Below are 27,455 nucleotides of genomic sequence, written 5' to 3'. Positions count from 1 at the left end.
GAGGAGGATTTTATTCCTCAGGCGCTCTTAAAAGCAACGATAGCCACATCCAAAATACTGAAGCAGAGTGAAACAGGATTTCAGGGTCTCAACTCTTTCCAGCTCTAGTTTGAACAAAGTTGTTCACTCAGAAAAAGGCTGAACACTCTCGTTCCAGAAATACATCACAAATTAATAATTGGGGGTATCCTCTATATGATTAGGAAAACCAACATGATTCTAAACTTGCTAGTAGTCCAGAATAAACTAATCCAAAGACCGTGTAGGCCAGCTACAAAAAGAAAAGGAAGGAGAATTAAATTAAATTAAATTAACACAACAAATAATCATAACTATACAGAAAACATTATAGTGCTGAGGATGGAAAGACATTATTGTACTTTACTCTCAATACCTGTCTGATTTCTGTGGAATAAAAATCACAGAAGCTTTTGAAACACGTAAACAAGAGAAATGAGGTTGGTGTGTGTCCATAAGTAAGTCCATAAGTAAGTCCTGGCTCACTGAGTACAAGACAACGCTTCACAAGTCCTTCTCATTCAGACTCGAATCGGTTTTTTTTCTCCATCCGGTCTGAATCGTGCTGGTCGGAAGAACACAAACTGGAAATAAGATTTGTCTCAAACGGGATTAAGTAAACAGGGTTGAACGTCTTGTTTTGTTCATTTACTGCAAATGCATTTGCGTGTAAGACTTTAACATACAAACAAACCCTGTCAAATGAGGAAAATAAAATAGAAACCCTCACTCTCTCTCTCTCTCAGCTATCTGTCTAACCTGACTTAATCCATTTAAAGTTCAACTGGCCATCCTGTCTAAACTCTACTTACACAACCATACACACGTACACACACACACACATCAAAAACACACAGGGGTAATGAATGCAGTATACTATCAATGATAAAAGATGCAGCATCCCTCATTTTGTGAACGTAAAAACTGGTTATTAGTAGGGCATCTAAACGACTAGTTCTAATCCTAATAAAACATACGTGAATTTAAAAGCAATGTTGCTTGATTTTCTGTCACAGAAACACAGCGCACAGATCTGTCTCCCCCTAGTGGAGTGCCACGGCTAGTACGCTGAAGAAAAGAGCTGCACTGTGCATTCAACTTAACCTGAGCATGAAATCATCAGAATGCAGGACGTGATTTAGGAGCAACACAAAACTCTCTCTCTCAAAAAAAAATAAAATAATTAGACACCTTTTAAAATGCGGCTTTTCCTAGAACTAACTTGCGTCACTACATCTTGCCGGTGCATCTGTCCAGCCAGCTAGACAGTCCTCCTGAGCGAGATTCTCTTGAGCCTGAGCAGAACCTGCATTATTGCTGAACCTTTAGAGTGGCTCCGAAGTGCCTCGCACTAGACATTCAGTCTCACTAGATACATGAAGAAAAACGGAACAAAATTACGCCAAGTCCTGAGGGATTTCACGGGCTGCTGCATCTTCACGTCAACCAAATCGTTAAATATTATAAAGGAAAAAACTGAGATGAGATTAAAGAAGAGGAGTACAAGGCTCTCTGAGAAACCCGGGTCTAGACACGGATCCGCACGTGAAAAGGAACGTGTTGTCGTCGTCTTCCGGTCTCGTAATCCATCCAAGGTCAGGCCTGAGGTGAGAGGAAAGCTGGACGGACTGGTTTTCTCCAGTTTCAACACTGATTTCAGGGATTTCTCACACAAATTCTGTTACGCGTCCTTTTGATGTTCCACTGTGTGTCTGAGAAACTCGGCAGCAAAGTCTGATTGGTTCTCCAACGGGCATGCTGAGACTCCACATGGATGGGTTCGTGTCGTTAGAAATAAGAAATGGAGAGATGATAAAAGTGAGAGGACAGACAGGTTCTGTTCATGCTGGTGCTCAAACCGAAGTGACCCTGAAATCCCAGGGTCTCATTTATTATAAACTCAAGCTTTACCAGGTAGCTAGCGAGTCTTTACTTCTTGGCCAAAAAAGGTCAGATGTGGATGCTTGCGTTTCTGTTAAAGGGCCCCATGTTTAATCAGAGTCATCTTTACTATACTCTCCACCACCAACAACAACTCTCTCTCTCTCACCCACACACACACACACACACACACACACACACAGACCTTGATCACCAAGTTTCTGGTTGAGAGTTTGTTCTATTTTTGTTCTATTCCAACCCAACACACTCGCTCATTTTAATCCTTTTGTTCTAGGCTAGAATTGAAAAGACTTCCTGATTTTTGTTTTGTTTTCTTCGCTTCAAATGCAGAAAAATAAATTATGAATGTTACACTAGCTACATTGTCAGTCCAGAGTTGCCTGAGCTTACTCGGATGGGTGGGGCTTGAGATTGAGGGCGGGGACAGAATGAGCAAAGGGGCATGGTCTTTTACAGCAGGCCCCAGTTATTGCGGTGGTTCTCCTCCCAGAAGGTGGGACCATGGGAGGAGCTCACCAGGAAGAGGGAGCACACGGCTGCTTGTTCCTGATGGTGGTGTCGGAGCACTCGGCTTCTGAGGAGTCGCAGTCCGAAAAGTGCAGCGGATTCTGAGGGAAAGAGGCGCAGAGAGAGAGAGAGAGAGAGAGAGAGAGAGAAAGAGAGAGCGATGGAAAGGGAGATTTAATTATGTGAAAACACAAACATGTCTGCGTCTGAATGCATTTTCTGTGTTGTTATTCTCAGCATGTCATAATCTAGCATCTGCTGCACAATCATAATGATAAGGAGATATTTACAGGGTTACCAGACACAATTTTCCAGGTTATTTTCCCATGACTTACTCTAAGCAACAGCTGTCACGTACATGACTTGCATAAACAATAGCTTACACTTCCATTTATAGCATTATATTTTTCATCAAGCTGGGAATGAATAACACACAAAAATAGCTAATGATATTTAACAGCTGATAAGCAGAACATCTGTGCCAATGTGTGAGATGCTTACACAGTCTAAACAGTTATTTATCAATGACCAGTATTTGCATTTTATATTAGCGTGCTACTGAATTCTTGATTCTGATTGGTCAGAAGGTGTTGATTCATTCTTTAAAACAGCTGCTCTGACAGTAGGTCTGGCTAGAAGACAAATTTCACAGGTTTATATTGATTCTCGTGTGTTAATCTGTTATTGCTTCTAAAGTAACAAGTTAGACAGAGACTTGCACGGGGAATGCTGCACAAATGTTTAAAAAAAACAAACAAAAAAAACGTGTATTTTGGAAGGAGTCTCCAGTGCCAGTGCTTTGCTGACAGAGCAAACAGTCAGTGGAAAAGCTGTTAACTTTAAGTTTTCCAAAACAGGAAAGGCTTCTGGACAAAGCACTTCATGGATATTTCTTATTCTTCATTGGAAGGGGGGTGGGTAAAAATAAATAAATAAGAGGCGAGGGAACGGCTTTTTATAGCTGCTATAACATACGTGATAACAGAAACTCTCGCAGGTGTTAATTACAAATTAATAAATTAATGTGATGTTCTTTAATAAATTTGAAAAAAAAAATTGATGGTGAACAATTGTGCTGTTATTGGAAAATATACAACTTTGAGGTGACTGCATCACACCACCCCAGCATGATTAGTTTCCTATAACAGCATGCCCCATCATGTATTATTCCTTACATAAATAATGACTTTTATAACATTACACAATGCAACAAGGTACAAGCTTGCTCTAATTTGCATTAGTGGATTGTCTCTTTATATATTTTTTTCCCCAGAACAGCTGATCATTTATGTTCTCATTTTCCATAACATTTACATGTTTTCCAGAACCGCTATTATTTCCAGAACACCTGATCCTTATTCTCATTTTCCAGAACAGATATGAATCCTCTATTAAGCTAAAACAGTGGTGCAGAGGTATCTAACCTCATAACTATGTTCGTCGGCACACAGCTTGCCCAGGGATATCTGAGTCTTGACCCGGCGCACAGCGCACTCTTTATCAGAGAGGCCGTCAGACTGCATGGAGATGTCGATGGGGATCTCTGGTGTGTGTGAAAGCAGCTCGTCCAGATGCTCCTCCTGACTGGCGCTCAGTGCCTCTAGAGGTCCGCTGTGCGAGTGCTCGCTCGTGTTTCCCTCCTCCCCATCCGACACAGACAGATTCTCCGAGCTGAACGTCGAGTACGACTGAAAGCTGCTCATGCAGCGGTGAGGCCTGTAGACGTCACACAGAGGTTACGTGAGCGTTACAGGATTCGATCGTTTATAATGGCACATTAAATCATAATCATAGATCTGTATGGAAAAAATAAAAAAACGCAATCGTACTGCTTTTTAATATTTTTACGTGATATTATTTACTGCACGTAAAAATGTACTGTATGGGCTTGACCAATGAGAATTACATCAGCGTTTCTAATGCAGCCTAGAAGACAAGTCGGCGCTCATAAACAGCATACTGATCGTCAATTATTAATAAATGCAGAGCAACCAATCACCTCTGTCTCCGTGGAAACTCCACTTCACTGTCAACCTCTCCCTCCTCTTCCTCAGATGAGTCATCCCCAGCCTGACAAGGAAGCAGACTGTTAGCTCACTCTTGCACCTACACTCTTGCGCCCCCCCACACACACACACACACTTAACCAAGATAACATTATCCTTTACCGTAACCTCTCACACACACAGGAAAGAAACAGTAACGGCTGCAGGGAATACACCTCATAAATATACACCTGGACTCATTTTAAGGTTCCATGGACTAAATATTCATAACATCTCTGTAATTCGCGACGATAACGCACAGATGATGTTTCTTTATAAGAAACTTCAATGTAATGCTATTTTGAATATCCGCCAACACACTACAGGGTTCCAGGGGGTGCTAATCAAGTGTGTGTGTGCGCAAATAGTGCTTGAGTAAGGTTTATCGCGTGGCTGTTGCATTGTAGGGATTCTAAGTCGCTAATTTTTGACAAGGAACATAAGTCGCTAATTTTTGCTATTGTTTGAAAGACAAGCATTGTGAGATTGCATTTTTTTTTTTGCTTCTTTAAAGTTATAAGTATTGATACCATGGTCTATCTGAATACTTGATTCTGATTGGCTGGAAGGTGTGCATTAAAACCATATAATGCACAGGAAGTTCCAGTCAATTTAATCTCAGTTCTAAATTAATGCGCTGCCTATAAACAACTGTAACCATAGTAACATACAGTTACAGTTCCATACAGTAGTTAAACTCACAGCTTTATTATTAGTAGAGATGCGGGACAGATGCAGGTAATTCTCTCTCTCATTCTAATAATTATTTATAAAATTTAATTCAAATTAATGTAATCTTATCACACTACTTTATCTCTGTGGATGATTTAGAGCGGGTTTATCCAGTTAAATTTTGTGCTGCAATTATCAATTCCAGCTTTAACTTGTCAATGCCGGCAAGTGAATATGGTATAAGCGGGATAAATCCACAGCTAGGTGTGCGTTTACAGGATGTTAATGCACTCCGAGGAGGTTCTTTTCCTCCACATCATGCATTAAAATCAGGTAATGCACACCTAGCCATGGATTACCCCTAAATTAAAGAAACAAGCCACTTATAAGTATGTTGTTTCTGTTTCGAAATCAGTACAGCCCAGTTATATCGAACGATTATATAGTATGTCTTTGTGTGCTGTAACATTACATTTTCTTTTCACTGGAAATAAGAGACCCAAAGCTGTTCCAGCATGATTGTGTCCCTGTGCACAAAGCAAGCTCCAGGAAGACATGATTTGCCAAGGCAGGAGTGGAAGAACTCGAGTGTCCTGCACAGAGCCCTGACCTCAACCCCACTGAACACCATTGGGATGATCCGGACCGCTGACTGTGCACCAGGCCTCCTCGCCCGACCTCACTAATGCTCTTGTAGCACAAATCCCCACAGCCACGCTCCAAAATCTACTGGAAAGCCTTCCCAGAAGAGTGGAAGTTATTATAACAGCAAAGGCAGAGTAAATCTGGAATGGGATGTTCAAAAAGCTCTTATGGGTGTGATGGTCAGGTGTCCACAAACCTTTGGTGCATGTAAGCTACCGTTCAGCATGACAGTTATATTCATATCACACCATTACCATTATACACATTACACACAGCTGGCTCACCTTGCTGAGGGTTCTGAGGGTGCGCGAGAGGCCGTTCTGTGGAGAACCATCTTGCTCTGGCTGTTGCTGTCCCTCCATACCCTCTCTGCCTAGACCCTCACGTGTACTGACCAGAGAGCAGTCAGGCAACATGTCCTGGCACCGCAAGCACCCAGGCAGTGGATGACCCTGGCAGCAGGGGCAGAGCGCAGCCGGCCCTGTAGCCGCGTGCTTCCGTGCGTCGGCCTCCAGAGTAGTGTTGATGAGGTCAGGGCTGGAGCGCTGAAGGTGCTCAGAGTGAGGGCTGCGTAATGCCGCGGCAGGCCCGAAGTAGCGCAGCTCGTTGGCGCATGTGGCTGCTGCGTTGTCTCGCCTCTGCAAAGGGAGCAGAGGACTCTCAGGTGGTAGCTGATGAGGGTGGTGATGATGGTTATAATGGTATTGCTGAGGCTGCAGTGGTTGCTGTTCCTCATCCATGTTGACGATGGGCTTCAAGACCCCAGGAAACTCGTTGTGGCTGCCCTTGCTGTTGGTGCGGCGGTGGCGTTGTTTGCTGCGGTAGCGTGCTTTCCCGGGAGGAGTGGAAACCCTTGGGCTGCCTGAGAGAGGAGAGGACACTGGGAAAGACTCCACACTGGAGATTCCATCAGAGCGCAGCAGATCAGGCCTACAGAGGAGGCAACACATGATCGAGCAGTGATACATTAAAACCTAAGATGATAAGTATATGGTATTATAACCATTCAGAGAGAGACAAAATTTAAAAGATGCAGTCTGCAGTGTTTCTATACCTTTTCAATATTATTTTAAATAGGTCATCTTAAAAATGTATAAGAATACAGTACAATGATTCTCCCTAGTGTCTTTATATTAGGCGACTCACAAGGCCTACACAGTTTCACCAAAAGGGCAGTGTCAGGTAGTGGGAAGGCGAGGGCCTGTCAGTTTTTTTTACCCCCATCGTAATTGCATTTCACCTCAGAGACAGCAGACAGCACTAAAACCGCATGATTACAAACCGCATGATTACTTTGCCCGACCTATCCAGTTTTGAAGCACTGTGTGCAGAAAGCAATTTTCCAAACTGACTTAAACAAATACACCGCATAATAGCTACCTCTTGGGAGTCTGAGTGCCAGGTTTGTGGTTCATGCTGCCCTTCTTCCTGATGAGCTTCTCGACGGCGTTGGGTCGGACGATGGGTCGCACCACGTGGCGTTTGTACGTGCCGGGGTATTTTTTCTCCACGGCTTGCTCCCTTCTGCACGAAACAGGGGCACAGTGAATCAGGGCTAGTAATTTAGAATAACATTTACAAACACAGCTACTGTTTTTAAAGACAAAGCTAACGATAGCTGCAGAAAGGTGAAGATTTGCAATCCTAGGGAATAATAATAATAATAATATTAATAAAAAACAGTCTTATTAAGGGTATGTCTGAGATGAGGCTAAGCTGGGAATGATGTGTAAGGAGATTAATTTAATTTAGAATTGCACTGAGACGTCTGGACTCTGGGACAGCACAGGCCACACTTGAGATTTATGCACTTGTATTTAATCTCCTAGTTATTAAACCTAAAATGAATTTTGAACACACATGTGGCAAGAATATTCAGCTCAAGAAGTAGAATTTTACTGTTATATTTTTTCTTTCCCAAGGTACTAAAAAGTATGTAGGTTAGATCTGGAAAGTAAAAAGTAATCTGTGTTTGCACAATTAAAAACAAACAAACAAAAAAAAAAACAACACAATAGGCCTATAATGATGAGTGTTCAATTTTACATGGGAAACATGGAAATATTTTTACATGGAGTCACTTTATCCATATCAAGTTCTGTGATATTTGTTTGTTTGTTTATTACAGCATGCTAATTTATTTCCACACATTAGTCTGTACAAGAAATGGCTTTGGGTTAGTGGTTGATCCATGTGATGCTTTAACGTGCTCACATTGTCGAGTTTATGTAAATTTATCGTAATTCCTACAATAACAAAATGGATGTTTGTAAGCGCGTCTTGCCTCCTTGTCTTCAACTGTTGTCTGTTAGATTTTAAAAAAAGAAATAAAAATTAGCAGGCTTTCGATTGAACTTTTGAACACCGGTGCCAATCTCTAATCGCTAGGTTACAGTTATAGATTTAAACTGAGCGTTGCTGATGTTCGAGATTTCTAGCTAAAACAGTGAGATGCCGAGTTGGTGAGGTGTGCTTACTTCATGAGCTCTTTCTCTCGCACTTCTAGCTGCAGCATGATTGCACTCAGCTCCATGTACAGGTTGTTAGCCCTCTCTAGCTTCCTCTCATAATGCTCTCGAATGTCCAGTGCATGCCTAAGAGAGCAAGAAGAATATACCACAAGACAGGGTTGGAGAGAGTCTTGGCAAGGTGGCACTTCACAAATCACTGAGTATTTAGTATCAGCAGGGTCAGTGGCCAACCTGAGTTCATCTCTTCGGCGCCGTATAAGTTCCTCGTCCAAGCGGTGGATGCACGTTCCTTCACTTTTAATCTTCTCGAAGTGCTTCTTCACTTCCTCTCTCCACTCCGCCTGATAAGCGCGTGCAAACATAGGCATGTTACTGTCGAGCAACTAGTCAACTAAATTACTTTGGCGTGCTTTTGGTAGGTAGGAGGAAACCTAGGAACCCAGAGGAAACTTGCACAGGCCCGGTAAGAACATATGAAACTCCACACAAAGAGAAACCTGAGCTCAGGACTTGTTATCCTGGAGCTGTGAGGCAGCAATGCTACCTGCTGTGCCAGTACCTAACTCTACATCTTAAACTCCAGCTCTTCATCCTGGCAATCTAAGCTGTACATGCACTGTTGATATTTAAAAAGACAAACCTGAGATTTAAAATACGTCTCCTGGGGGGCTCCCAGCACATCTGCAGAGGCGATGTCCAGGTGCAGCAGGATCTGTCTGAATGATGGCCTGTTTCTGGGCTTACCCTGCCTGTAGACAGGAAGCGAGAATTATAAGGACACACTTTCACTATTCATTGGTTTAATATCCATCAGATTTGCAACATGCAAATAATGTAACTGTATAATTACTGAAGGAAGTGTTCGCATGTCTGTTGCCTCAGTTCAAATTCTCAATAAGATAGTAAGTAACATGCCTAAGTGTTTCCCTGCACCCCAATTCGCTTATACTACTTATACTATGCACTAAAATTACATACTCAGTTTGTGAGGAAAAAGTGCATACTTTGGAGTGTGCACCAAAAGTCTACGCAAGGACTGGGACATACTAACACGTCATGTAATGTAAGAGAACTTTGTTGCCAGGAAGAGAGAACACAATCACCGTAAACAAACTCCTCGTCGCGTTTCAGCTTTTCTTCATTCATTATTCCGTATATAATCTATACGATATAGTTTAATTTACCATTCCTTTGATTTATTTTTCCAGATTTCATTCATTTACACCTCTCTAAAATACATCCTTGGATTCGCCGAAATAAGCGGCCACAAAACTCCTCCTCCTGCATGCAAGGAGATGTGGGAAATATTAGCTGAAAAAAAGAAGAAAAAAAAAAAAAAAAAAAAAGTGTCCATCTATCCACACATTTCTAAAATCTAGCGGAAGCAGACGAGCATCCGGGTACCTTTGGGATAATACTACGATTCGGGCACACTTGTTCTCATCTTGAATACTATTTAGTGCGGATTAGTATGTGAATTGGGACGCAGGATTTGTGTAGCAGTAACTATTTTTCACTAGTGCTTTTAACATTGTGTTCGATTACACAGAAGGCTTGAAAGAAAGAATCGTATTCATGCAAAAACTAATATATATAAGATGAAAAAAAAGAGGGAGAGTGAAAAATCGATGAGAAATCAATCAATACGATTTGATCAGAGGAGCTGCAGTCACCATGTCTGCCTCATGAGGATTTTGAAGCCGTCGGGGCAGGTCGAGGGCACAGGAAGGTGCAGACTGTTACTCCCTACGCCCCAGATAATAGCAGAGGAGTCCACATCTTTATAGGGAACCTCTCCGGTCAGGAGCTCCCATAACACCACACCAAATGACCTAGAGAGTAAACAGGAAACATTTACACTTACATTCCAAGGACTTGAGAGCTTACATAACATCAGCTGATTACATGGCACTAATGGGCTATGTGGAAAAAAAATTGCTGTTATGTAAACAAGGTCAGCTCGGCGAGGCAGAAATAATGTAAGCACTGAATTTCTTAATGCATGGCATTCAGGGACACTTACCAGATGTCTACCTTCTCAGATACAGGCTCGTTGCGGATCACCTCGGGAGCCATCCAGGCCACCGTACCAGCAAATGACATCTTAGTGCTCTTATCACTCAGCTCTTTGGATGTCCCAAAGTCGGAAATCTTCACAGCATCGTTATGAGTGACTAACACGCTAAAGAGAGGACGAACCCATGGATTTAGATCAATGTTTTATTAGTTTTTAAATCCTTGAATAACTACAGAAACGACAAGGTCAAACTCTACTGACGTTTACGGTTCATTAATAATGCTGTTGGTATTTACAACATTCCAAATCACAAGCTGAACATCTCGCTCTCACGCGCGAGCTTCCAGTTCGACTTACACAGTTAAATTTTGACAAATTTCCCATAAAACTGCCTTCAATAAAATAAATATTACTTTCAGCTACTTTTTGGTTTGACAAACTAAATCGAAAAACTAAATGGAGTTAACATTTTTGCACTCCCGGTTCCATCATCCATGGATTTTTGTGAATGAGTTTTTGTTTAAATGCCTGAAATATGGTCTGTGGTGAACACAAGCTCAAGATATTTTCACATTTTTATTATAAAATACATCAGTGACCCCACTCGTGGGTTTTTAAAGCTTTTACGGGTCTTGAAAATTGCTAAACGGGACTACAGAGTTTGTCGGGGACATTACAAGTCATCCCGCTGAACCGGGAAACCCATATACTACAGCCTCGTTGTGTTTATACTCGTGCTCTATTCTAGAAGAGGTAAGTGCAATAAATCAATTTATTTATTATTATTTTTTATTAGAAACACACCAGGGGTTTACACTGTACACAATCATTCAAACATACATAAGAAAAAAAAAAAAAAAATATATATATATATATATATATATATATATATATATATATATATATATATATATATATATATATATATATATATATATATATATATATATATATATATAAGTTGTGTTCATTTGTGATTATTATCTTGATGAACTAAACGTGTAAGAATCAGAATCGTTTGCTGGTCACAGCGCTTATTTTCTGCAATAATCTAATAGTCAATGGAAAAACCCTGTTGGCTTTTTGTCGAGGGAACCAGGGAGATGCTAACTTCTGGGTTGGCCTACAAAAACACGCCAGCCCTGCAGCACTCTATAAGGCTGCTATAATTGACATCTCTTTGACGATTCTTTCACGTGAGAGCCGTTTTATGCACTAAAGCGGTGCGGTCCATTAAGTGCTAAGAGAAGCTTACTTTGGTGATTTGAGGTCTCTGTGGATGATCTTATGGAGGTGTAGGTAGTTCATGCCGCTAGCAATGCCCGATGCCCAGTCCACCAGGAGACGGGGAGTTATCTTCCTCCCAGCCCTGAGTACCTCATACAGCTGCCCCTGAGCACAGTACTCCATGATAATGCAGTAACATGGAGCCTGTGTGCACACGCCCCTGCAGAAAACAACAAAAGCAACCCACGCAAGTCAGAAAATGTGCATTTCTAAAAAATGATTGCTATTTAAAGAGGCAAAACTCATTCGTGGGTCGTACTTGAAACCGATGATGTTTGGGTGCTTCAGTTTGCGGAGGTGTTTGATGTCGGTCTCTTTCTGCTCTCGGACCTTCTTGATGGCCACTTCTTCCGAGTGGAATTTTCCCAGGAAGACGGCGCCCTGAGCTCCACTTCCCAACCACTGCAGCTCGGCAATCTCCTCGAATGGAACCTCCCATACATCTACAAACCGATCAACAAACAGTGCTAGCACACATCCAACCAATCAAAACGATGAACAGCTGGTTACTCTAGGTCATCGCATCGGCGTGAATGAAAACGCGATCTTTCATTTGCTGCTATATAAACGCAAACTGTAATCAGACAAGCCGCTTCAATTAGACTGCTGGAAGCAGAGTACACGGAAAAAAAGTCAAGAGCACATCTGACCCTATTACACGGAGCCCGTTTACTACCCCATCTAGGCTGGCTAGTGTGTCTATTGTGTAAGGAATAGGCACAAGGCAGGGCATACAATTATAGGAAAATAATCAACAGTTATATTTACATTTATGGCATTTGGCATACGCCCTTATCTATAGCGACTTACAGAAGTGCTTTCCACGAGACAACTTAGTTCCTGTTATCACTTACTTTACAGCAGCCACAAAACAGCTGTTCCCTCACCAGCCTCTCTTATTTGTTCTCTCTTGAAGTTAATAAGACAAAAAACAAAGCTTTACATGTTAACAAGAAACCGGAAAGCACAAAATCAGAAGACTTTCCCGTGGCTGAAGTCTTACTGACCATTACAAAGTGCTGGCACTGGAGACTCCTTCCATAAACGCTAAATAAATATATCCTTACACAAAACCTCACCACATCAACGATGAAACAATTTTCTATGCTTACATAACTATGCCTCATTGCCCAATATCGCTAACATCTGCTAACATAGCCAGCTAATTAATTGTTTGTATGCTAGTTTGTATATACACAACTAGTGCTGGGCGATATGACAAAAACATCATATCACAATACTTGAGGACATTTCTACAACAACAACATATAAATTTAGCTAACTGTCTGCAAAACAGTAGTAAAATCAACAACAAAAAAAAAACCTTTAAACTGAGTTTGATGATACTGTTCTTTAATGCCTACAAAGACAAAAGATTACATGTAAAAAAAAAAACAAAAAAAAACAAAAAAAAAAAAGACAAAGTCAAATCAGTGGCATCCGTTCAGTATCATTTAACTTGGAATTATTAAAAATGTTACAGAAAAAAAAACCATCACCATACCAATGATATCTCAGAAAAGTGTATCGCTTAATCATTTATCACAATATCAATATTATATCGATATATCGCCCAGCCATAGACAGAACTAGGATTTATATTGGCATTTCCTGAAATTTATTTCAATGTAACCAAAATTGTTTCAATATAGCATGACTAACAATACCCAAGTTATCAAGCCAGCAATCTGAGCATGTGAGTTTCGCAGCTATGAGTTTCCAGGTACCACACCATCCTCTGAGGATCTACCGACTGGCTGCAGAGTCAATGCTGAGACGCCAAACAATCTGCAACTATTTGACTTCGCGGCAGTACGAAAAAGATGCGTTAAAAAATCTGAACAGCGATCTCTATAATTGGTGCGCGAGTAATGATTGCAAACACTAAAAACACGCAGTCACCTTGCTGCTGAAGCTTGTAATCTGTCGAGTATGTCTTCCCTATGATATTCCACACAGGCTTTAAGCAGCCGAACAAGCCTTCCAGGAAGCCGCCTCCGCCCGTGTTAGCTCGGTGAAACTGAAGTTTGATGTCATCATGATGATGCTGGTCAGCGTGCTCCATGTTACAGCCTCCGTCCTCGTTGCCTTCTTCCCCGCAGGAACCGTGCTCGTCATGCTCAGCGTTGTGTTCCTCTTCATGCTCCTGCAGCTGCAGCACGCTGTTCTCAAAGTGGCCTTGCTCTCGGCTCGAGTCCTCGCTGAGCGCCGTGCAGGGCGGACTGCTGCCGCTCACGCCCAGGTCGTCATCTCGGCCTGGCTGCAGGGGCACGGGGAGGCTGGTAGGCGGAGCCAGGTCTGTGATGATCTGTGGAGGAGGGGCAGGTGGTGGGGCTTGGGGAGAAGGGGAACTGTTGGTATTGGCTTTCTTCAGCGCGTCTCCCACCACAGTGAGCTTGAGCTCTTCTTTGAGCTTTCCCACCAGCAGGCTGGGGCAAGAGGTCCAGGACAGCACCTCTGGGGAGCTACCCATGGTGCCGTGCATGTGCATGGGCAGCTGCCCGATAACAGAGAGGGTAGGCTAAGAGGCTTTAATAATGGAAACTCTGGCTTGAGATCAGGAGACCTAAACACACACACAGAGAGAGAGAGAGAGAGAGAGAGAGAGAGAGAGAGAGAGAGAGAGAGAGAGAGAATCCTTTTAACTACATAGTGCATTTTATTCAAGGAATTTCACCATTTTATAAATCTTTTCTCACAATGTAGATTGTCCATTACACTCCTGAAATCCCAAAATGCACTGCAAAGGGTTAGTGTCCAAACAATATAGCCTAGAGGATGCACAGCAGTGATGGTGCACTTTTAGGGACTAGGGAATAAGATATTATTTTGTACACAGAACCAGTTTAATCTCCAGTGTTTTCTCATACCCGTGGTCTACGGGATTAGAAGAGCTTATATTAAATGATGATTCTTTTTAAACCTGAAAGAGGTAACAGGGAGAGTTCAGGAAGTGTTTGTTCGAATCTATGCTTGGCTGGTTTCCTCGCTGCAGCACAGGGATTAAGCAGCCATGCGAATGAGGGGCTAAACATCTGGCGCACACCGTCCAACCAGCAGTCCAACACAGAAACACACACCCGCACTACATTATCAGCTTCTGTGGTTTACACAAGACGTAGGTTCCCAGAAGCAAGCTTATTTTGGTCTCATTGACAGTGAAATAAACCCCAAGGTAAACCCATGAGCAGTGCACTTAAAGTGGATGTAGGCTGGGCCAAGAGGATGGAGGCGGAGAACACCCCCACAGCTGCCATGTTCCCAGCCAACGTATGGGTTTTATCATCAACCTCCTGAGTTATTATTAAACAACAGGAGTTGCAGCTGTAGAACACAGCAACACTGATTATAACACACCTCCTGCTGTCGTGTACAATCAGGCTAAAGTCCATCTTAAAGGAACATTTCTATCTAGAACAAGAGAAAAGCACATACATAAAGGAGATTGCATTGCTGGTATGAGATTACAGCAACAATTAACTATGTGCCTCTGTACTTCATATACATTAGGCTCCAGAATTATTGGCACCCTTGGCAAAAAGGGGGGTAAACTGGTTTAAAAATGTGTAGCTTAATCTCACAGTGAAAATATGAGACAAATCTAACCTTTAATTGAAGCAAGAAAATAAATACAAATGCCACAATTATTGGCACCCTTAGAAATGCTTACGGAATTTCCCTGAACATTTAGGAGGTCAAATTCCCTTACTCCTGACATGTGCATAGTGAAGATTACAGAATCCCAAATGAAATCAAAGTTTGTTCACGATCATAAAATGAGGTCAGGTATAATAAATAATAGTATGGGATTAGTAATAAAGAAGTTGAAAACAACCTGGAAGTATGTGCAAGGGTATTTTTCTTCCCAGGCACAGTGAGGAAAATGCCAATATCCATAAAATAATTCTACACTTCTCTGGAACTGGATTGGATGTATTAACTCTATATCGTCCTTCCAAAAGATATGACCTCAGTTGGTGCTTTGATAATGATGTTGAAGAGCGCTGTCTAGTAATCCTCCTTGTTTGTTTGTTTGGGTTGAGATCTGATGATTGTGAAGGCCCTAGCGTGTAATTTACCTCATTTCAACCTCATCAAATCATTCAGTGAGCCCTTGAGCCGTGTGGATGGGGCGGAATCATTCTGGGACAAACAAACAAACAAAAAAACAAACAAACAAAAAAACAAACAAAAAAACAAACAAACAAAAGAAAAACACCCCCATGATGACAAATGTTTTATCATGGGATAAAGCTGATCAGTCAGAAGATCGCTGGATTGATTTGCAGTAAGTGAAGAAGTTAATTGAAATGCCTCCACAGCATAACACAGACCATAAAGGATTTCGCAGGAGGTTTTTTTTTGTGATTGTTGCGGTCATAAATGCTTGATTTTGTTGCAGAATAATTGCGATGCAAAAACTCATACTATATTGAGTTTTTTTGCGCACGAAATAGTTTTTTTACGGTCTTTCGCAGTGATGAACTGAGACTTTCAGCTGTACTCCTGTTCGACGCACATGTATTGAAGAGGGCTTTGGCTGAATGCGCATTGTGATGAGGTCACATAATCTGTCTTGGCCCAAATCTGTGGAAAATCTGCGGTAAATTATGTTCAGCAGGAATGAAACTGGAGATTGTTTGTTTGAGCTGAAATAAAAAAAGGGGGAAAAAAAGAAAAGTTGCAAGCTCCTCCGAATATTGCTTTAATTTCTTTGATCGCAAAATCCTGAAGGGACTGACAACAGAGCGGCACCGGATTTTGCTTTCGTCTGCGTGTATTGTAATAAAATATATATATATATATATATATATATATATATATATATATATATATATATATATATATATATATATATATATATATATTATATTATAACACACACACACACACTGACAGTCCTGCACATGATGGTCAACAGATCAGTACAAGCAGTGACGTGACACAATGTCAGTTTCTAGACCAAGTTTATTCACCGTAAAACTAATCCATCCGTAGCAACTCATCTCAATTCTGGACAAAGGAAAGTTTTGCAATGTTTTTAATGTTTAATCCAGTAAGTATGGGCTTAGATGAAACGTTCATACTAATCAGGTATGTAGAAGGTTGTCTAAAGCAAAATATGAAGCTCCGTGGGAGACAGAGCTAATGAGGCCATGTCCTGATGGGCGAGCTTGTGAAACGAGGCCACGGCAAGAAGCACGTGACCGCACAGAGCGACGTCTATCGCACCCGAACATAGGAGAGGCAAGGGGAGTGGAAAGAGTTGTGCCAAAGAGATAAACTGCCCTGTCCTTTTGTTTGAGTAGTGCAATCAGAGCAGGACCTATGAACTGCACACGATCGCACACACATTCCCAAATTCTCTCACACACACACACACACATGCATGCATGCACATGTGCAAGGTGAGTGAACTGTCTCTCCTTTTCCCAGAAGAATAGGTTCTCTGTTTCCAGTAGCATTAATCTGCATAGGGTAGTAACTGGATAGAACTCTTTCCTTTCACACACACACACACACTTAGTTGGTAGTGATGGGGAGAGGCACAATGGTGTGTGTGTAACCTGATCAGTGGGTGTGAGTGATGGACCAGTTGAAGGCATCAATAATGCAAGCTCAGCTCTCAAGCTCTCAGCACACAACTGAGAGTGCAGGACGCAACCAGAGCTCGCTCTCTCTCAGGTAACTCAGAAATCCTTTCCTCTGTGTGTGTGTAATTCCACCCTGGGGCCAGTGCAGATCCTCCGAGCTGCATTACAGCCTGGGTGAATTATCCGAAGCCCTGCGAGAGAGACACACACACACACACACACACACACACACACACACACACACACACACACACACACACACACACACACACACACACACACACACACACACACACACACACACACACACACACACACACACACACACACACACACACACACACACACACACACACACACACACACACACACACACACACACACACACCTCCAATGCAGTAAGACACACTTCTAACACTGCTGGGAATGTACAGATTACACTTTTTCCATTTTCGATACAACACTGAGATCAGCCCATATCCGACGTAGATCTGACACGCACATCCTTTTAGTACTCGAGCTGACGCTGTGCCATTTTACGTGAAACATCTGCGCTCGAAGCCAAGTTCTTTCTCACGTTCGATACGAGATCTGTATCATGCCAGTAGAAACTAGACATTTTCATGGCATGACTGTATTAAACTGGTGCATCCCAACTTCCAAACAAGTTATTATGGGCATTGAACTTTTCTTTTTATATACAGTATGTACTTAAAGCAACTTAAACTAGCATAGATGTTAAATAATTTACAGCCTGCTCTGTTTAAAAAATATATATATTTTTTGTAAATGTTCTAAAATATTTTTTCTACTTTCATACATTCATTACAGCTTCATCTATTTGTGCATCGCAGGACCAAGTTTCACATACAGTGCATTCAGAAAATATTCACATCCTTTTACTGTTTTCAACTTCATGTTACTGTACAGTTTTACTCCTAAAATATATTCGTATTTTTTCCCACCACATCTGCGAAGAATACTCGATAATGAAAACACAAACAAGTATTCCCAAAGTTATAAATAGTGTTGCAAAATATTTCGAAATATCACAAATGCACAAATCGCGACATGCATATCACAATGGCTTGAGAAAACAAACTTCAAAAAGTTATGAAAAGTCAAAGTTTTAGGGCAACACAGACAGCAGAGGATGCTTTCTTTTCCTCCAAAAAAACAAAAAACAAAACCCACCATGGAACATGCACGTTGCTTAGTTATTCATTATTTAACAAGTAAACGCATATTGCATTTTCCTTCAATATCGTGCATCCCTAGTTGTAACTGTATTAAAAATCAAGTGCCACAGCAAGGAGTTAGAATACATCAGGTATTTTTATTAATTTAAAAAAACTTATGTTATTTGTATACATTATGGAGTCATTTTAAAGATTGATGATGGAGAAGGTGGTCATTCATTTTATAGCAAGGCTGTAATGTAATGTTGGGGGTGGGGGGGAATACACTATTTATAATGTACGTGTCATGTCTAAAAGGCAGATGGACATTTAGATTTACTTACACATCTTTCATAATTTGGACATAAAGTATTCACTCACTCGACTCACTCGGAGTAAGCACTTTATCCTGATCAGGATCACACTGGATCCTGGGAACACTGGGTGTGAGGCAGGAATATGTATAAGTTGGATAGTTTTATGCAAGTCAACTTACAAGGGATAAACGCAGCAAGAGAGGAGCAGAAAGTCAACAGAAAAGTCAAACAATTGTTTGTACAACAACCTTTAACTAACGATTTATTTTCAACTGTGGCAGGCCAAAACATTAGCCTGGATACTGTAGCACAGGATTATTATGACCAAAAACAAAGCATGTGCAGGAGCATCCAGTATTTATAAACCTCAAATTACACACGTCATCGACATTCTTTGGCCTACGTGTGTCTGAAGACAATTTTAACTAATGCATGCCTCACTATAAAACTCACTATAAAACAGGAGCCTATCACTTCAACAGACAAATATGAAAGTGGTATGAGATTTTGGGGAACCGGAACGAGACTGGATCCAGTGTTGGATTTGGCTGGTTTTTGTGCTGACAGACAGGTTTTAAATGCTTGCTCATGCTCCATGTTAACAGAAGCCTCCTCAATCTGCGCTGTAAATTATTCATGGGTTTGGATGTCTGGCCTTCCATAAATAATGTCTGTACCTTATCGGCACAGGGCCTGACCCAGCCGGCTAATTTACACGCCACTTGGACCTGGTTCTGACCGGTGAACATTGCTGATGGGCAGGATTGCATGACCAAAACTCTCTCTCTCACACACCCAGAGAGAGAGAGAGAGAGAGAGAGAGAGAGAGAGAGAGAGAGATAGATACAGTATGTAGGGTGATGTTCTGTCCATAGATCACTGATGGAGACAGAAGTGATGAGAATGAATAGGGAGAAGAACAGAGTGAGAGAGACAGACATAAAGAGAAATGCAAATGGACAGAAAAATGAAAACTAAAATGAAAGAGACATGGAAAGTAATGAGTAAGCAGAATTATGGGGAGTTGATTCATGCGCTGAGCTCTGGAAGGTAAACAGCTCTAGCCTTCACAGAAGGAAGCAATATTAAAATGTGCTTTATTAAAGTTGAACCTATAATCCCGCGTGAAGCCGTTGGATTCCACGGAGCCACAGAAAAACCACGAAGCTGCAGATCATCACAAACCAAAGCATATAAAGTCCTACTGAATTCGATTAGAAATTGTTTGTTTATTAGTATAATGTTTTATGATTTTGTATATATGGGGTATGCAGGGCGCAATCATACACACATTCACACGCTACAGACAATTTGGAAATGCCAATCAGTCCAGAAAGCACGTCTTTGGACTGGGGGAGGAAACCGGAGGAAACCCCCGAAGCACAGGGAGAACATGCAAACTCCATGCACACGGGGCAGAGGCGAGAATCAAAGCCCCATCCCCAGAGGTGCAAAGCAAACATGCTAAGCACTAAGCCAGCATGCCCCTCTAATGACTTATTTTCTTGCTTATTTATTCATTCATTTTTTTTTGTTTAATATTTAGGTTATTATTTAACAGAAATAAATAAGCAAAAAATGTAACCGTAACCGGTGCTACAAAAAAGCAGTGGTAGCTCAGTGGTTAAGACGTTGGGCTTCTGATTGGAAGGCCATGAGTTCAAACCCCATCACTGCCAAGCTATCACTATTGGGCCCTTGAGCCCTTAACTGCTCAGAAGTATAAATGAGATAAATGTAAGTCGCTCTGGATAAGGGCGTCTGCCAAATACCGTAAATGTAAAACCGAAACCGTGAAGTCCAAATAAGCTTTACAGATCTTTATTGGAAAAGGTTTAAATGATGTTTTTCATGCTTGTTCAATGAACCATAAACAATTATTGCACATGCACCTGTGGAACAGTCCTTAAGACACTAACAGTTTACTACTTCTTTTTTTATTTTTATTATTTTTTTTTTTTTTAAACAGTTGTCCCTGAAAAACACCAGAAGAAAGTTGCCTAAGGTGCCTGCTCACCTGTGTGAACATGCCATAGACCTGCTGCAGGGAGGCATGAGGACTGCAGATGTGGCCAGAGCAATAAACTGCAATGTCTGTAATGTAAGACGCCTAAGACAGTGCTACAGGTAGACAGGAAGGACAGCTGATCGTCCTTGCAGTGGAAAATTACATGTAAGTGTGTGTCCCTCCATGACGTGATCGAGAACTTGTAAATACCTTGGCAGAAGAGTGGAGGAACATCTCACAGCAAGAACTGACCAATCTGGTGCAGTCCATGAGGATGAGATGCACTGTAGTACTTAAAGCAGCTGGAGGACACCAGATACTGACTTTTACTTTTAATATTGACCCCCGCTTTGTTCAGGGACTCATTATTCCATTTCTGCTCATCAAATGTCTGTGAAGCTCAATGTTCAGGTTATGTCTCAGTTCTTGAAGAGAAATAAAACCAGTAGAATGTGAGAGGATGTTTCTTTTTTGTTGAGTTTATCAGTTCGTACAAAATTTTGGAGTTTTTTTTTTGCTATTGTTGCGTACAAAAATGCTTGATTTTGCTGCGGCTTTAGTCAAAATTTGTGATGCAACTTCAAGTTTTTTGTGCTTTTTTTGCGCAAAATTGCAGTTGCATGAAATTGTTTTGCACAGTCTTTCACAGTGATGATTGTTGGTAATGGAGACCTTTTAGCTGTACTCATGTTCGACACACTTGAGTCGAAGAGAGCTTTGACTGAATGCGAGTTGTGATGTCACATGATGCGTCTTGGCCCAAATCTGCAGAAAATCTGGGGTAATTTTGAAAAATTGCAAGCTCCTCCGAATATTGCAGAGTTTGCTTGATTTTGCATTCATTTCTGCGATCGCAAAGTTGTTCATTCCTGGAGGGACTGATTGTGTGTTTGGCTGTGATTTTGTGCCACTTACAAAGAAAGCTTACCAAGACTTCCCCACTCAGTAGGGATTGGACATGAACACTATGGAAGGAGCAGCTGGTGGGGTCGGGGGATCGGCTTCCTTCATCCCCACCATAAATAGACACACACACACACACACACACACACACACACACACACACATTAGACAAGAACAATTAATCCCAATGATACAGAAGGTCCTACAATCTGTGCCATTCGGCAAACGTGTGCCAGGCAAAAACACACAAATACCATTGTTCGCATATACTAGAATAGCTTCAGCATATAGCTCATACTTACTGAAATTAGCCTAAATAAGCCATCTTCTTCAAGCAAACACACTCCAGGAGAAGCATATGCTCCCATCAGTCTACTGTGTGGCATAAACACACAACCACACCCACAGCCAAACACACTCAGCATCTGTGTCCCCATAACTCTAGGCCTCATTAGCTACAGGCCTGGGGGGCAGTCTTTAGGAGAGGCAGGAGGGTCCAGGGGATGGGGTAGGGTGTACGCTCCAGAGGGACCAGCTGGAGAAATGCAACAAAGAGCCAATTTAGCCTCTGACAAAGAGCCATGCACCCTCTTTCTGTCGGTCTGACACACACACACACACACACACACACACACACACACACACAGTCTCAGATTCCCTGTCCATTTTTTCCAGACACCGCCTGATCCCACTGAACTCTCTCCTCTTACATTCCCAAAATCGATCAGATCCCCCTGCTGAGAGTTCCAGCTCCAGTCTGTCCCTGCGCTGGTCCCACGCCGAGACGCTGACAAAAAAAATCGCTCAATCGCTCAGTGTGATTCACGACGCCAATTAGCTGTGGCAGCCTCCCACAGCACCTGAGCACCATCATCACCTCATTCACACTACAAGTCATCATTAAGTGCTTTTCTACAAGCCCAGTCCCTGCAGCCTCCTCACTTCATCTGCCCACAGTGTATCTAGCTCACTCAGCAGGAATTATAAAAAAATAAAATAAAATAAAAAACACTCTCAACTGAGACTTTAGTTAAAAACACTCAAACTTCTCTTGTCTGATTAGCATGTCTCATAAGAGTGGGATGTTTTATGTACCAGGGGTGGACTAATCACTTGCCTGGGCAACTGAAACAAGCGTGTCTCATGTCTGGACTATAAGAACAGGATTTTTTTTGCTGTAGTTGTTTTTTTCTCCTCCCAATGGTGGTGTGACGCATCTCAATGCTCTAACTCTAGCCCACGCTGCCCGTTCCGAATCCCATCGCCCACTGCACTACACACACCGGTTATTCCGTGATCTTGGTAAAACCATTGTTTCTACTCGTGTACAACAACAATGTACACACTGAATCAGGATTGTGAAGGTATGTGGAAAAACAGATCAGAGCAAATCTAAAATGAATTCCAATCACAATTTCCACATGGAAAAAAGCTGTTTTTTTGTTTGTTTTTTTACTAGAGGTCAATTTTTTGGATTTTTGCCTGTTTTGGGTGTGCCTGTGTTCAGCACTGAATTAAATTTATGATGTCACACTTCGCAGTAGTGGTTAAGGGCTCATATGAAAGTAGACACGTGGGGTTTTAAGAATTTGCTAATTTTTTCACATGTATTTCTTTTCTTTTATTTATTACCTAGCCTAATAGGTTTAAAATGTTAGAACTTTATTGTGGCAGGTGTTTTACTATTCCAAAAAAAAAAAAAAAAAAAAAAAAAAAAAGAAATTTAGTTGTGCTGTCCTTTTCATTTCTGTACCAATGTTATTGTTATTGTATGACTGCGAGAGGCTCGTTCAGAGTTAAATATTTTACACATGAATATAGTCCTAATAACAGACGTCCTAGAAACATGAAACTGCTGGTCTGACAGCTGATTTTACTTCCTCCATCCCTCGCGCTGCGCATACGCTAGATGTGATGTTTAAAAAGTATGTGATTAAACGGCATTGAACGTCTTTTTTGGCAGCGTGAGAAAACTGTAATTGTGCAGAAAAAGAAACCAGTGCTTGCACTAGCTGAAATCGGTCACGGGAAATTTGGATCAGCAAAATTAGACGCGTTCAGATCAGAGGCTATGTCCATATTAATCCGGATAGATCTGAAAACTGCATTTTCGTTTTAAAACTCTTAATCTACACTCCGGCGTTTTCAAACTCGTGCTCATCAACACTGAAACGTCTGAAAACGCTTACATCCCTATACTACACATGCGTAAAAACATAATAAGTTTCGGCTGCGTCATTTCCATCAGGCGTTTATTTAAAAAGTGTACAAAGTGACATCAATCTTTATCGAACGGGATTGCAGGCACAACAACTGTAGTACATCCACTATCTTGTTTGTTTTCAGATGATGGGTCACATGACTAAAAAAATGACATCATTGTTTTTTAATACATCTTTGTTTTCTCAGTCCACACTATATCGAAAAAACGTCGTTTTGGGAGAGCGTTTTCGAAAAGCTCCGTTTTCCCTGGACCAAAATGCGGTCTCACTGTGGATGGAAGGCCAAGGCGTAGAGAACAAGATGTGTTTTCACATTTATCCGGATTGATGTGGATGTAGCCAAAGGATTTGCGAAAAAGGAGCTAAAGGTCATGCTGTTACGGAAAACAGGTTGAATCGCTGAATCAAAATACTGTGTAGTTTGTTGAACTGAATCAATCAGTTCATCAAAAAACAGAAATCGTTTTCAATTAGAAGTGAAAAACGCAAAGGATCATAAAATCATTAGTCAATCAGCCCAAAAGTTTCATATCGTTAGTAACCATCACTGCTTCCAGGCGTAGTATTCGATCCCAGTCCCTGAACGTGGCAAGCTATCTAAAAACAACCACCCCGCATATTTTTGTTTAAATATCTGTAGTGTTATTTGTTTAAAAGACATCTGTTCAATCTGAATAATGTATTTAGATTTGATTGCACCCCTACTATACACTCTACTAATCTCCTTAAAAATGCCAAAAATCCTTCTGTCATAAAAAAACAAAAAAAAAAACAAACAAACACCAAATTATTGGTCCAGTCTTCTAGTAAACCAGGCTTCATTCAGGAGGTTCATTCACTTCTCTAGTCTACCATGGACTGGGTGGTGTTGTGCTTCAGCAGGTTACAATCCTGGAATATTTAGGGCTTGTGTGGGAGTGCAGCAGCATGGGACTTTCCTCTGCTTCCTGCATCCTGATTTGCAGACTAAAATATGGCCTGATGTGCAAAGCTGCTTTAGTCCTGTGCAGTCCTTGTGTCTCTCTCTGAGGTAGGCAGGTCAATATATAATCTGGTCTTAATGGCGCACACACTAAATAACCTGGCAGCTGTGCAAAAAATAAATAAATAAATTAAATAAATAAATAAATAAATCACATGACCCAAACACACTCCAACTCATCTTCATTTCAGTTCTGTTCTATACACTGCAAAATAACCTCCAGTTATTTTCAGAGATAAATGTTCCACTTTAGAGTATACTTATAAGATCAATGGCGCATCCCATGACAGTGACACTTGGCGTACAGAGTTTCGCAGAGTTCGCTGCTGAGAGAGAGAGAAAAGGAAACAAGAGAGACAGAAAAAAACTCGGCGAGGCAGTGTGGACTGAGAGAGTATACATGCTTAGACACTAATGCACCTAATGGAATGGAAAGCCTAAATAATAAATTTGCTATCAGTTGCTGGTCTTAACTCCCGAATCCTGGACGTGTTTATTTCCCCCACCTCAGGCAAACAAACATAAAATCTAGTAGCTAAATATATTTATCTTAAAACAAACAAACAAAAAAAAAGTAGGAGAATTCTGGAAAGGATTGTTACGAGTTGGGCATCACCTTGAGCAAAAAAGTATTTGTACTTATTGTTATTTCCTGCTAAATGTACACTGGTCTGCTGGAAGTAAAAAAAGAAATAAAATAAATTAGGCTAGTACACAGCATGATCAAATATCAAAACTCTCACAGCTATAAAATGAATATGAGCGAGTTTCCACAGAATTGATTTTCCTATGAACTCGGATATTTGAGTCACACAAGGTATTGTGATTTTTCAAAAAGGCACGTCATGTGACATGACAGCGTACATTCAGCCAAAAAGCTCTTCGTTCGAACAAGAGTACAGCTAAAAGGTCTCGCTTACCAACAAACATCACAGCGAAAGACTGTGCAAACTATTTTGTGCTATTGTAATTTCGCCAATTCGAATAGTTTTCTGCAAAAGAAGCACAAAAATACTCCGCAAAGTTTGAAAAAAGCCGCGGCAATATAGAGCGTTTTTGGCCGCAACAATCACAATAAAAATTCTGTGAAATCCTGTAGGGGCTGGTTAGGTTAGAATTGATTTGTAAGTTTCTCCCAGGGGAGGATGTAAAAAAAAAAAAAAACTCATTCAAATACAGAGTAGCACCTTCAAATAATGGAACTATTCCCATTTTTAATCCCAGTTGATTTAATCCCATATGAATAGATTTTATTCAAATTTGTCCAATAAGCGAATGTTTACAATTTACTCTAAATGACCATTCCATGCAAATGTCAATCTTACTTTGAAAAAGTAGCCCAATAAAATTTTTTTTAAAAAGGGGTGGGGAAAACCCCCAAAAAACACTACCACCACTTTCTGATTTGCATTATATGTAGTACTCGCACTCAATATTTTACCATACGATTACTGTGATTTCTATAAAATGCGCATGGATACAGCGCCGGGGTCCCTGTTTCGATCCTGAGCTCAGTTAATTGTGGAGGGTCTTCTCATTTGGGTGTCCAATGGGTTTCCTTCATGTTTTCCAGTTTCCTTTCCCTGTCCAAAAACATACTAGTAGATGGACCAACTTCGTTACATTGAAAAAGTAAAGACTGGTCTGAAAAAAGTCCCATTAACAATAATTCTGTATTGTTGATGCAGGCTGTGAAAGGCTTTGCAGGTCAAATCAAGTTTAAAAGACACATCCGTAACAACAAAACTGCACTAAACCAGCTTTAACCCTTGAGCTGGAACTGACCTGAGATTCATCTCACAAGATACACGGTATCGGCCCCTGAGACACACCTGGCACGAATCTCACACACACCAGGCTGCATGTGCAGTATTGAGGAACGAGATGAAGAACATTCCTACTCTGTGTACTTGGCCTAGCAGAGGAATGTTTACTTTTACATACGAACCCCTGCATAGGAGCATTTACTAAAACGTAGATGATCGCTGTTTATTTGTAATTTGATGCTAATTACGACTTGGCATCAACACACACGCCTACACACACAGGCCTTGCTGAAATGAGCTCATTAATGTGATAATATGAAGTCAAATGTAAACGTGGTTACTGGGCAGTGAGTGCTCTGAGTCACACAGGCAGAGATGCTGTCATGCTCCAAAGTACCACCGCGCGCACACACCAACAGGCGAGGGAGAACGCAGCTGGGAGTGTGTGGCATTGTAACATCGTTCCTTGGTCCCTAGGGCAACAAGACCACTTAAAACTCCAAAAGGTGCTCTCACATACGACAGAAGTGACGCTTTATCATTAACAATCATCATCCGCTCACATCCTGCTCATGCAACTCTCTGAAGCCAGAATTAAAAACTCAAGAGCTTTCAAACGGGTGTGGGTAAAAACATGACACAAAGAGACATTACAGAAACAGTGTCGCCTTCTGCCATGCAAACAGAGTATTCACAGGCTTTATTCCAGGCCCACATCTCTCTACACTTCACGTACAGCTCTACTGATCTACGTTCGAGAAGGTCTAAATTCGAGCAGGTCCGATTTATCGCATTTTACTTTTTATTACATTTAAATTTACTAAATGACTCAAAGTTACCATTATTACAGCTGTATCATGAAAACAAGTCGGTTGCTTTATGTGCAAGATTTGCGCCATGTCCTTCTGATCGCATTCGGTC

The 27,455-nt window shown here is 41.2% G+C and overlaps 1 protein-coding gene across 4 annotated transcripts in view; it reads right to left on the bottom strand.

Moving 5' to 3' along the window:
• The window catches only part of si:ch211-45c16.2 (mitogen-activated protein kinase kinase kinase 13), a 54,684-nt gene that overhangs the window by 2,022 nt on the left and 25,207 nt on the right, over positions 1 to 27,455 (bottom strand). For 2 of the 4 annotated variants that reach the window (XM_053627396.1, XM_053627395.1), the window contains 13 exons: positions 13,467 to 14,130; positions 11,824 to 12,007; positions 11,533 to 11,724; positions 10,284 to 10,442; positions 9,934 to 10,092; positions 8,901 to 9,009; positions 8,492 to 8,601; positions 8,267 to 8,383; positions 7,170 to 7,313; positions 6,074 to 6,719; positions 4,427 to 4,497; positions 3,852 to 4,143; positions 1 to 2,528 (listed from right to left, as the gene is read on the bottom strand). The exon at positions 1 to 2,528 is cut by the window's left edge and continues 2,022 nt beyond it. In XM_053627396.1, coding sequence (XP_053483371.1) covers positions 2,433 to 2,528; positions 3,852 to 4,143; positions 4,427 to 4,497; positions 6,074 to 6,719; positions 7,170 to 7,313; positions 8,267 to 8,383; positions 8,492 to 8,601; positions 8,901 to 9,009; positions 9,934 to 10,092; positions 10,284 to 10,442; positions 11,533 to 11,724; positions 11,824 to 12,007; positions 13,467 to 14,055 — 2,868 coding nt within the window. In that variant the 5' untranslated portion in view covers positions 14,056 to 14,130 and the 3' untranslated portion in view covers positions 1 to 2,432. Of the gene's footprint in view, positions 2,529 to 3,851; positions 4,144 to 4,426; positions 5,930 to 6,073; positions 6,720 to 7,169; positions 7,314 to 8,266; positions 8,384 to 8,491; positions 8,602 to 8,900; positions 9,010 to 9,933; positions 10,093 to 10,283; positions 10,443 to 11,532; positions 11,725 to 11,823; positions 12,008 to 13,466; positions 14,131 to 27,455 lie in introns of those variants that run through there. The other 2 variants (XR_008386172.1, XR_008386171.1) reach the window with 2 other exon arrangements.

The sequence above is a fragment of the Ictalurus furcatus genome, chromosome 6, assembly GCF_023375685.1.
Source record: "Ictalurus furcatus strain D&B chromosome 6, Billie_1.0, whole genome shotgun sequence".
NCBI classification, from domain to species: Eukaryota; Metazoa; Chordata; class Actinopteri; order Siluriformes; family Ictaluridae; genus Ictalurus; species Ictalurus furcatus.
This window is presented reverse-complemented; position numbering and strand designations above follow the sequence as displayed.